We start from the raw sequence: 12,351 nt of genomic DNA on the forward strand, positions 1-12,351 counted from the left end.
AGGTGATCTTGCGCCCCTGGCAGAACCACCCAGGTTGTGCCCCCTAGCCACGGACAAATTAGCTCTTCTTTTCGCCTCTCCTCCAGCCCCCCCCAAATTCAATTCACCCCCTATTTAAAACCATTTCTTATGAGGCAATAATCAATATTTATATTTTTGGACCTATTTTTTAGCCGATTTTGTGGGCGCCCTCCATCGCCTGTGCTCCTGGCAGGGCCCACCTCACCACCCCCTAGCTACGGTCCTGCATGAGGCATAAGTCTCTTAAACTGTCATCATTGTGGTTTTACACTATGAGGAATTTTGTGGCTGTCCTAACCCTGACCCTGCTTGGTGGTGTAGCTTGAGGATAGGATTACATTGTTTGTTAGAATATGTTGATAATAATATCATAATAGTTGCCGGAATAGCGTTTGTGGTTCAGTTTGCAGGAACTATTGTATTCTGGTTTGTATGGATTTAAAAAACAAACCAACTCTTAGGCTGCAGTTCTAAATACACTTACTGCAGTGTAAGCCCCATTGAACATAGTGAGATTTCGATCTAAGAAAAACATGCATAGGATTGCAGTGTAAAGATATAACTAGCTGATCCACATAAAACTGTTATCCAAAACTAAGTCTCCAGATTATACACATGCCTGTTGCATGTCAAGTCCTCATGTATTCTGATATCACTTCATTTTAACATTTTTTTCCAGATAAAGGCATTTATTCATATAATTCAGGTAAATTACGAGCATGCTGTGTATTGCTTGCTTCATATACACCATTTATTTTGTTGATAAAATGCTTGCTTGTTGTGCACCAGTTCAACTGCTAACTTGCTCTGTGGGTTTCTTTTTCTGCTTTTCAGAGATAGGCCCTTGTCCTTGCATTATTTCTAATTTTAGTTGCTTAGTGTTATAAGCATTTGCTGAAAAAATCCAATGTTTTTCTGGAGTGTTTATTTGTTTTGTTGCCATGTGAAGGTGTATATAATAATATTAGTAGATTTGTTGAATCTGATATACAATTTGTGAGATGAGATAGCCATCGGTGATATTCAACTATGTTTTACTTAGAGCAGACCTGCTGAAATTAATGGACCCAACTTACTGATATCCATTAATTTCAATGGGTCTACTTTGAGCAAAATCTAGTTGAATACCATCCCATATTAAAAGGTTTTGACAATGAAGTGCTGAAGTAAAAGCGAAAAAATAACTTCCGTATTTTGAAATTCACAAGAAACGTGATATTGTATTGTATTGGTTAGAACAAAGCTGGAATACCATAACTGGGTTTAATTCACATAATTGACAAAGATAATGTATCCGTGGTACCACCACCACAACAAAAGGCTGACCCTACCAAGAGAAATAAGGTGGGATGGGCAGGCTGCTAAGTGATGGGAGTACAGAGCATTTCTCCATTTTTCTCAGCTTCATTTGTTTCTTGCCCACTGAAGGGTGAGAAAGGGAAGGGTCTGTCCCCTAGAATATCTTCCTTCACAAATTCTCATGTTAAGCAAAACTTACTGTATAAGTTGTCATAAGGCAAATAGTACAAAAATGAAACAGGTTGAATCTTGTACAGCAGCTGGTATCATTAATTTTTAGCAATATTCTTTCATATACAGCCCAGATCCTTTGCATAAAAGTTGATTCATGACTGGTTAATCAACCAGTATTTTTCTTCTAAAAAACACTATGTTTAGCATTCTCATTCTTTATTTGGCACTGTCAATGTCAAAAATACAATTGTGGCAGTTCACTCACACAACTGCTAGTCTGTTCATCAGAACCTTGTTGTTAGCACAGCACAAGAGCCAATTCTAATGGGTTTTTGATGCTTGCAAATTATGTTGTGCAACTATTATTATTATTATTATCATTACTAGTGAGAGATAACTTGGTGCGCTACTGCTTGCACAATGGTGTCAACTTTCAAACTTCTTGTGCTAACATTATGTTGGATCTTACCCTTTTCCTTTACAGCTCAGTTTTTCAGTTTACATTTAGTGGATCTTAATTCTACTTTTAAAAATAGTTGTAGTCTTTTCCAACTCTGTGCCATCTGCACACTTTATGTGCAAACTCTCCATTAATGCAACTCATTAACAACAATGTTGAACAACAATAGGGCCCAGCAACAATACTTCTGAGACTCCAATTTATATGGTTTCTCAATTGCACCATCCATTCATAGTATTTCAGTGTTCAGTTTCTACAAGCTGATACCAATAATTTGATACTACTAATTTGATGCCAAGATCTTTCGGTCAGTGTTCTCTAGCTCAAACTTTGAGGTAAAACCAATCCAAGTCTTGCTAATGACAGACTACATTGCATTTTCTACTTTTATCTTCAGTCACAGAAGAAAATCAAATTGTTTTGATTTTCTTTGTTTTTGCTAGCCATTAATTTTCTTTTCTTTTTAGGGGCTTACAAAAGGATTGCTTTAAAATTAGTACAAATAACTGTAGAATGCTGGTTCTGTAGTCTGTCTTCCTTTTGTGCTTTGAGAAATTATAAGTAGGATGTCCGTTCTTCAGACATTTTAGCTCTTGTTTCTGCTCTATGAATGCTTAAGTATTTCTTATTCTTAATGTGGATCCTGTAGCATGTTGTATAATTCATCAGCTGAGTTACATACCAATTCAAATGCAGCACGTTCAGTTCATGAATTCAGTCTCAGAATATCAATCATATAAAATTGGTTGCACGTTCTTTGTGTTTTCCATTTCCAATAGCTTTTATGTTATACCCAAAGTATGGAGCTCTATTTGTACACTGAATACAGAACAGTTGTGCTGTCAAAACAAAGGCAAGGTATTTAAGTGGAAGGACGTGTTTATTGAGGTCATGCTGTGTTTCAGTGTACAGTGAATAACAGTACCCTTGCTTCTTGCAAAAATGGAAGAAACAGAGGAGCTTATTCTGTGCTACCTGTTGCTTAATTTCACTACATTTGGAAAATACACAACAGCTGAGTGAGATAAACTTCTCTACTGTATATGAAAGATACAACTTCAATATCATCAGTTCGACTATCTTTACTAGCTTGTTCAGCTCTATGATTTATTCCTTTCATATCTTATTTGTATACTCATTGAGGGCTAAAGTGACCCCTCCTGTCCAATAGGATTATTTTATTGTTGACAAATAGGTTAAATATGGTTGTAAACTGTTGAACAATATCTGCCTGCTGTTGTGTAGGGCAGTGTTTTTCAACCTTTTGTGGGCAAAGGCACACTTGTTTCATGAAAAAAATCACGAGGCACACCACCATTAGAAAATGTTTAAAAATGTTAAAAAATTTAACTCTGTGCCTATATTGACTATATATAAAGTAATTTTTCAATTTTTCCCACGGCACACCAGGCAACATCTCGCGGCACACTAGTGTGCCGCGGAACAGTGGTTGAAAAACAATTAAACCAGAGTCTAAGTTTTTTCTTATGTGACCTACTGTTAAGGTCCAATAATAGACTTTGGGCCAGCTTTTGCTGATGAAGCTCTAGTTATTTTGGTAAGTATTGTGATCAGATCACTCCATTACATTTAAAATACTGCTTTTCACAGCTATAATTTGTTTTATTGGAGACAAAAGCTTACATGGAAAGCTATTGAGCCTTGTTAACAATGATCAGCAAGCCTTAATAAATGTAGTACAGTACTCATTTAATGGAACAGCTATAATTAATCCTATGATTCTCTCTTTCTTTTGGCAGGGTCCAAACGAATAAGTGATAGTGAAGTCTCAGATTATGACTGTGATGATGGAATAGGAGTAGTGTCAGGTAACAAATTTATAAGATTTTAACACTGAAAATGTTTATATTTATAATTTGTCATAATAAATTTATTGACTTACTCTTGCATTGTTGTGTTTTAATTAAAAACCTTCCTGCTTGTTTAGACATGTCATGAGGTAACTTGGCATGCCAATGGGATCTGGAATCCCAACAGAAGTGCTGAACAAGCGCAAATGGTAATTCCTTCTAAAGAGTTTAGATATTACATGGTATGTTTTACTTCAAGCTGCTTTTTCTGTCCCCTCCCATCCCCCGCTCTTCTGGCATGTAAATAGTTCAACACTTTGAAATATAGGAAGGCACAACTCTGCTATTTTATGCAGCAGCCCCAACAGCAAGTACAGCTACAAACTAAATATGCTATCAAACCACAGTGGTTGTAGGCAGCTCATCCTAACTGCTGTCATCCCCTATTGGGATTTCGTTAGCTTCACTTTTGCCTGTGCTTTGTACATCGTGGAGAGGTGTAGTTATTTGGCATAAGAGCAATTTATTGTTAGCAGTTCCTTTAGAACATATTTAGTAAGCAGATGTTACATCCATTCTGGATTTTAGTAGCATGCTTAAAGCAGATCAGTTTATAGGACATAGGCACACTGCAAAAATGGTCTCTAAATCATCATGTTAAAAGAATGGGAAGTACCTATTCATCGTTCCTTTTTGTCATAAAGCAGAGTGCTAGTTCCAGAATCAGTCTCAAATTAGGTTCATGTAGTACAGTGACCATATCTGCAGATCATTCTCAGTAACAGTAGTATATTGTTATGAAATGGGAAACTGGACAGCTTTTATCCTGTTAGTGTCAAATAGCTGTGCCATATTTTGATATGCATTATCATCCATAAGGAGGAAATGTGTGTATGACATTCAGTCCAGAAGATGACAGCTCAGAAGAAAATACGCATGAAAGCTTAGAGGTGAGAGCTCTTCTAGGAAGTAGTTTAGAAATTGTTTAGGATGAGGGATTTTACACAGTACTGATTGGTATGTGTTAATTTTTTATACTTTAGTTGTTTGATATACCCATCTAGTTTGTACCCATCTAGTTTGTATTTCTTAGCAAATATTACATAAAGAAATATTCTGTCAGTGCAAACCACATTCAATTCCATAGTCATTGTGCCAGGAGAGCACTTTGAAGATAAAGAGTTTATTTGTAGAGGTGCTGACAAACATTTGTTTCCACGTTGTTCCTCCTTTCTGTGCTGGAACTTCTCAGCTTGCTTCCAGACCTCTGGAATCTAAATAGCCTTCTGTAGATGGGTGGGCAGTCTGCCATGCTCTCACCAGATGACTCCTCCTCTAAGAATGATCTGGCGAAAGATGATTTGGAGCCCCCAGATACTTAGGAATAGCCCAGAACAGCAGTTGAGGACAAGCCAGGACTCTTAAGGGAAACTGGCAATAATCCCTCCTGACAGAGAGGGAGCTCAGCAGCTGAAGCAGAGACAGAACAACCCTGGGAATGGCGGACCTTCAAGAGGCAGACTGACACCCTCACAGTCAGAAGAAGTGTTTGGTTGAAGAAGGGGACTCCTACCGAGTAAAAGACTATTCAGGAGCAGCCCTCCTCATGAGGAGGACTCTCTGCCGAAACCTCTAAGAGGCTGCAGCTGAGCCCAGGGTGCGGTTCTGACAGCTCTGGCTTTGAAGCCTCCATGCAAGGCTGGTAGAGCTGTTGGAACAATAGCTTGTTGATAGCAGTGTGTCTTGTACCTCATCTTCTGCTTACCTTGACCTCTGACTGCCACTCAGCTTGCCTCATTCCTGATTAGAACTACTGTATACCTGGAATTGGACATTAGTGTTGTCTGTACTCATTATAGCCTTGGTTATCTGAAAGATTCCCTGCAACCTAAAACCTGTATAGGGCAGGGCACAGTCTTCCTTTCCCCAGTCCTATTTGGTTTTTTTGGTTTGGGAAGGGGGTGACTTTTCCTGGGGACCATGTCATGGTGTGAAGTGAGATCAATACCCCTCCTCACTGTAGTCCCAATTATTGTTGGGATTCCTCAAAGCAGTAATTTAGGAGGGGTTTTAAGGCTTATGCTGTTTGGAAAGGGGAGGTTTAAAAGTGATGGATTGACTTTTAGAGTGGTGGCACATGCCATAAGGCAAAGGTAGGCAATATTGTGTTCCCCAAATGTTGTTGGAGACTCCATCTCCCTTATTTGTGATCATTGACCATGATCATTGATCATTCCCCATAGAGCATGTCATTGGGGATCCTGCCATCTTCCGTTCTGTGAATATGACCAAGCCAGCATAGACATCACTGAGACAGGAGTGTGAACATGCTGGGAATGTGGGATTGGGACAGCACATCTTTGTTTGGGGCTCTGTCCTGCAAATCATCTTGACGCAGCACACATGGAAGGAATTGAGGTGTTCTTCCTGGCAGGTGTAAGTTGTCCATGACGCACTTCCATAAAGCAGTGTGCTCAACATGTAAGCCTGGTAGACCTTCATCTTGGTATTGGTTGTTAGCATCAGCATTCTCCCATACTCTTTTGGAGAGACGAGCCATTATCATGGCTGCCTTGCCAATATGCTTGTCCAGTTCAGTGTCAATGAAGAGGTTGCTGGTTATGGGTTCCAGGTTGCTGGTTATTATCTACCATCTCAAGCATATATTCACCAATGCTGATGCACGGAGCCCATACCTGGACAAAATGGTTGATGAGACTCTGTAGTGCTTCCTTGGAGTGCCATAAATTAAACATGAAAGAAGGAGGTGAACGAGATAATAATAGAGCTTTGAAATGTTTTCTTTCTCCCCCCCCCATATCTACTTTAAAATGTTGGAATATAGTTCAGGATTTTTTGCTATGCAGGAAACAATTGCTTCACCAGATTGCACCTTATACAAGTGAGTGCTTGTCTGCTGGGCTATTTCCCATTCACCCCTGCTGTGTCAGGTCCTTAGCCACCTCACATTAGAGTACCCAGATTTAGCAAAAGCATTTGGGGCCCAGACCGGTTTGCAGAATTACATGTGGCAGGGAGAGACAGTGCTTGACTCTTTGCCTGACTGATGCTTCTCTACTCCAGATCACTCTTCAAAGCAGTTTGCAATCCCATGGCAGGAGAAGTGGCTTGAGTGAGGCAAGATGGAACGGGCAGCAGTATTTCCTGCTACTTTTCTGCTCCAAATTGCCCCCTCCTAAAGCGCTTTAGGAAACTGGCAGTTTCCATAATCAATTCTTAACAGCTACTGAGAACCTATAAATTTAGTAAGACTGCTGTAAATCTGTGCCTTCTGCTAAAGGTAATGGATATGGTAACTGCCCTGCAAATAATTTTGCTGATTCTTGTGCCCTAGATGTATTAAGTTGCATTTTTACAGGCTGAAGCTCTCTTAAGGCTGTCTCATGATTTTTCTGTCTTCCCTTGTCTCTGTAATAGCTCCCTGTATAATATAATCAGCACATTGAATGGGCATATTTTCAACCTCCCCCAGCCTTCCAGATTTTTAATTAAGATACTAAGTGTTAGCAGCACTAATGGGCTCCCCCATGGAACCAGTGAAAATGCATTATGAGCATATTAGCTGTAACATACTACAAATTAGTATTTTCCAAGTGAGGGATCGCTTTATTTTAAACCTGATAAATGAAATTTTGAATTCATACTTTACTGTAACATCCATGAATCCCCCCCATATTTTTTATGTTGACTACTGAATGTTTAGTTTAATTGTCATAGTGGATACTGATGTACAGTAAATTAAATGATTCAAAGTAAGTGAGACAGTATCTTTTATTGGAACAATCTCTATTGGCAAAGGCTGATGTATGGGGCTAGGAATATGTCATCTAGCCTAAGGTTACCAGACGTCCCCGTTTCCTGGAGACAGTCCCCAGATTTTCAAATCAATCCCCATACAAAACCCATTGAAGTTGAAAAGTGTCCCCGGATTCATTGAAAAAAAATCTGGTAACCTTAATCTAGCCACCCATCTTAGTGGTAATTCTGTGGTGTCATGGAATGTTCAGTGGCATTTCAACTGCAGAGTTAATTAAAAATTTAACAGTACTGTACAATGTTAATGACTAACCTAGCTTTTATTTAAAAAGTGAGCGTTTGGTTGGGATTAAAACCACTCAGGATTATAGGGACAGGAAGAACTGTGTTTAAATATACTGAGGACTGCAGAACTATATGGGGGAAGAGCAAGTGTAATAGGGAAATTATAGGACCAGTAGGCCTAAGTCATGGTGGTTAAGGAAGGGACAAAATATGCAAAGGGAGGCTGTGGAAAAGATAAAGAATGAGGGAAGGAGAAAATTATTTAAAAACTCAGACAGAACATAAGCACCAAAGCCACATGTTGTTGGCAAAAGTGGAGGTGATGCATATAGAAATTCCATTAGGGAATATTGTTGGGAGTCACTGTGGCTCAAGAAAACAGGACAAAAGTCAGCAGTGGGCTGAACAAGGTTTTGTTTGTTTGTTTTTAAGAAAAGTTAGACATGGAGTTGAAATGGGAGCCAATAAGAATGCGGGGCTGAGGAAAATCTTTGAACAGAATCATGGTGTAAAAAGCAGGACCCCTCAAATATCTGAATTGGGACTTGGTCTGGAGTTAGGGATGAGGAATGAGGTTGCTAAATTTGCTGACAGTACCAGATTATTCAGGGTAATAAAAACAAAAGGGGGTTATGAAAAGCTCCAAAAGAATATTCGCAAAGTTGGTGAATAAGCATTAAAATAGCAAATGTAGTTCACTGAAAGTGTAAAGAGAAGCACAGTGGGGCAAAAGTTCCCAAAACATGAGATTTGAGCTGGCAGTGACTAATGAAGAAATAGACGTTGGGATTATGGGGGATAGCACAATTGACACATCAACCCAGTGGGTTGAGATTATGGGGGAATAGCACAATTGACACATCAACCCAGTGGCAGCTGTTAAAAACTTGAGTTAGGGAGCATTACGTATCAAAAGGTTCAAAAATAAAACTGCTAATATTGTTATGCCTTTATACGAGTCTATATTGTGACCATACTTGGAAAATTGAGATTGCTACATCTCAACAAGGATATTGTAGAGTTGGGAAAGGTGCAGAATCAAGGGGCTGGAGCAAGTTCTCTATAAGAAACGTTATTTTATTTGTTTGCTTATTTAAGGCATTTACACCCTACTCTTTAGCCAAAAAGTCTTCTAGAGTGGCCACTCACAGATTTACAAACTAAAAAGCTATGACACACAAGGAGCAGGAATGGGAGGGAGGCTGGGAAAAGCAAGGTAAAGAACAAGAACAAGTTCTTACAACCTTTGAGAGTTTTTAGTTTAGAAAAAACTTAAAGAAAAACTAAAAAAGATTTTAGAGAGTTTTGGTTTAGTTGTAGTTGTAGTTGTAGTTTAGTTTAGTTTAGTTGAGAAAAAGAGCAAGTAACGGGCATGGGGCAAACAAGTTGGATAGTGATAAGATTTTCTGCCTTTCTCAAAGTACTAGAATTCAGAGTTATACAATGAACTTGAATGATGGGGGATTCAGGACAGACAAAGGGAAATATTTATTCTTAGAGTACATAGTTAAACTATGGAATTTTCTACCACGGGATGTAATGATGGCCATTAACTTTGATGTCTTTAAAATGGTTTAGAGAAATTAATGGAGAATATCAACAGCTACTGCTTTTTCTGATATTCTAGGAACAAAGGCAGCCTACCTCTGAATATTTTCACTGGGGAACGACAGTAGGAGAGAGCTATTACCCTTGTCCTGTTTCAGGGCTCCCCATAGGTGCTTGGTAGGCCACTGCGCGAAACACAGGTGTTAAACTAGATGTCCCTTTTGTCTGATGCACCAGTGCTTTCATTATGCCCTTATGAGTGTTTTTACTTTTGGCAGCACATGTGAAGCACTGTGAGCAATTTGAAAAGTGGTGTATAAATTCTACCTGCAATTATTTTTTAAAATCTGATAGCAGTATATTTTACGACATCTTTTCTCCAGGGTGCAACTTTTCTGCCATCTGTACAAATCTAACAAAACAGAAAAAGTGAAGTGTCACTATACCTGTACTGTTAGTTCAGCTCTCTCAACCTTCCCTTCCGCTCCCAGATTACCGACATAATGGGCGAGATCTTCAAAGCTCAACACTATCAGTGCCAGAACAAGTGATGTCATCCAATCACTGCTCTCGGTCAGGGTCCCCTCACCGTGGAGACAGTATAGGAAGGACAAGATCATGGTCTCCCAGTGTCCCTCCTCTACAAAGGTAAATTATTGTAATGATTTAGGCTTGGGTTTGTTTGTTTGTTTGAATATGATATAAAATTATTCCTTTAAACTCAAGATAATGAGTGAGAGAATATGAAAATTCAATTGCTTTTCTGTAGTAACGCAGATAATTTTTCTTATAATATAGTAATGGACCTTATTAATAATTTACCTCTTGTTTTGTCACTTATCTTTGTAAATGACTACAATGTATACAATGTAATTCTTTCCATTCGGAGGAAGAATGATTGCTCCTTCATTTATATCTCTGCAATCCAATCCAATCCAAACAAAACAAAAACCTCTCTGTTGTGTTTTTTCACTAAGTAAACACCCTTGCCAGCAACTGATGTAGTAACTATTGAGCTTTATACAGATTATGTACTGTACTGATTTACCATCCTACATTGCCTATATGGGTTCATATCCCAATGAAACTGATGAAATAATATCTCCCCCCAACTGTTAGATATGGTATGACTTTTGCAATATTAGCATTAAAAATGCCACTTAAATTCTGTTCAGCAAAGAAAGACCTTATGTTTATGTAAAAATATTCAGCACATTGACATAAAATATAGATTTGGGACAAGGTCTGTTCCAGCTTAGAGCAACAGTGCAGTTAGAAGTTTCATATTGATATTGGCCTCTATTATTTATTCATTTTTAAGCCTAGTTTTTATGTTATGTATAAAATTATTGTAACTTTTTCTTGAAAGCTTATAACAGTCTTTCATTTGCAAAATAATAACCTGTGTTGGAATATTAATAACCTGTAGAACCACCAGTGGCTGGTTATCTTTATGATCGACTTCCTTTCCTACCCTAGCATCATTGTGCCTGTCATGGAATATTAGATATGGTTAAGGTGGAAGATTTCTGATCATTGAACATACAAGCTAGAAAATAAGTTCCTTATTGAGGACCGTGATCACAACCATTTTGTATTAGTGTAAATAAATTTACCACAACATGGAAAATGATATTTTTTTCTCTCTCTATCCAACAATAAAAATAGTCAAAGATACAAATAGTCAGTTACTCATAAATTACTGAGACTTGTAATTATATATCAGTAACTGGAAGCTTGCAAAATCACATTCAACAGAATCACATTCAATCACATTCAACAGAAAATAATGTTTGTGTGTTAAAGAATTTATTCTTAATTCCCCCCACATCATACTAGCAACACTAAATGTTAATGGACACAAGAAACTAGAGTGCAGTCTTAATTATTTATTAGACTTACTTATGTCTTGCTTTTGAATCAAATACAGGTCCCAAACCACCTTAAAAAGGTAGCATATAATTAGCAGAGTTTCCCAAACTTGTGTCTCTAGCTATTTTTGGACTACAATTCCCATCACCACTGACCATTGGACCTGCTAGCTAGGGATGATGGGAGTTGTAGTCGAAAAACAGCTGGAGACCCAAGTTTGGGAAACCCTGAGATATTTGTCTATGGGGTGTAGATGGAAGAGTCTCTTCTGGGTATCTGAACTTCAGTTATCTTAATTGTTCCAAGCAAAAGCACCCCAAATTCTGTGTGAAACTTTCCCCCTAAAACTTTCTGTGATACAGCAGCTAAGTCAATATATGGAGAGACTTCTGCACCCTGCCTCTTTGACCATAGATTCCACAGCCACATTTAGTTAGATTAGGAAGTACAGTAGCTGAATGAGTTAGTTTATTTATTATGGGCAAACTGGACGCTAGTGTTATGGGGTATCAGGAAAAAGTAACAAAGTCTCCAAATTTACAGGAGTGCTCCTGCTTAAGGCTTAAGCCATTCTTTGTCATCAGCCATGATCTGAAGACACATAATGCAACCACCTTGTTATTGCTAAGCAAGTCTGGTCAGAGCTTTAGTGGGAGACTCCCGCACCAAAAGGTAGCAGCAGACATGAGTTCCTTATTTGTGGTCCATTGTGAACCTGGAAATTACCCCTTCTGACAATGAAATGAGTTAGTTTAGATTTTCCTTATCTCTATTCTTAATGTCTTGGATGCCTACAGGGCTGTTTCTTTCATATTTTATTTTTCTTTTAATTGACAGATATGCTTCCTCAGTAAGTACCCTGAGTATTTAGAAATCGCTTCCTTATTTTGCAATGGCCGTGGTTATTGTTTAAACTGACAGGCATTTATCACCTGTCCTTGCTAAAGGAGAGAAAGATAATATGAAGATCTGAGTGTTGTGTACCCCTCTTAAAAATATCCAGTATAAGGAAAACATCTAAATTATATTTTGTATAATTCAAATAAAACAATACACTTAGTGCTGGTGCAGATGCAACACTGGCACTTTTAATCATGGTTAAGT

General features: G+C 38.3%; 1 protein-coding gene across 7 annotated transcripts in view; it reads left to right on the plus strand.

Annotated features, from left to right (window-relative positions):
- The window catches only part of RIMS2 (regulating synaptic membrane exocytosis 2), a 355,451-nt gene that overhangs the window by 206,523 nt on the left and 136,577 nt on the right, over positions 1 to 12,351 (plus strand). For 6 of the 7 annotated variants that reach the window (XM_033155716.1, XM_033155724.1, XM_033155722.1 and 3 more), the window contains 2 exons: positions 3,715 to 3,783; positions 9,867 to 10,023. In XM_033155716.1, the coding sequence (XP_033011607.1) occupies positions 3,715 to 3,783; positions 9,867 to 10,023 (226 nt within the window). Of the gene's footprint in view, positions 1 to 700; positions 728 to 3,714; positions 3,784 to 9,866; positions 10,024 to 12,351 lie in introns of all 7 variants that reach the window. The other variant, XM_033155715.1, reaches the window with a different exon arrangement.

Source organism: Lacerta agilis, chromosome 7 (genome assembly GCF_009819535.1).
Source record: "Lacerta agilis isolate rLacAgi1 chromosome 7, rLacAgi1.pri, whole genome shotgun sequence".
NCBI lineage: Eukaryota > Metazoa > Chordata > Lepidosauria > Squamata > Lacertidae > Lacerta > Lacerta agilis.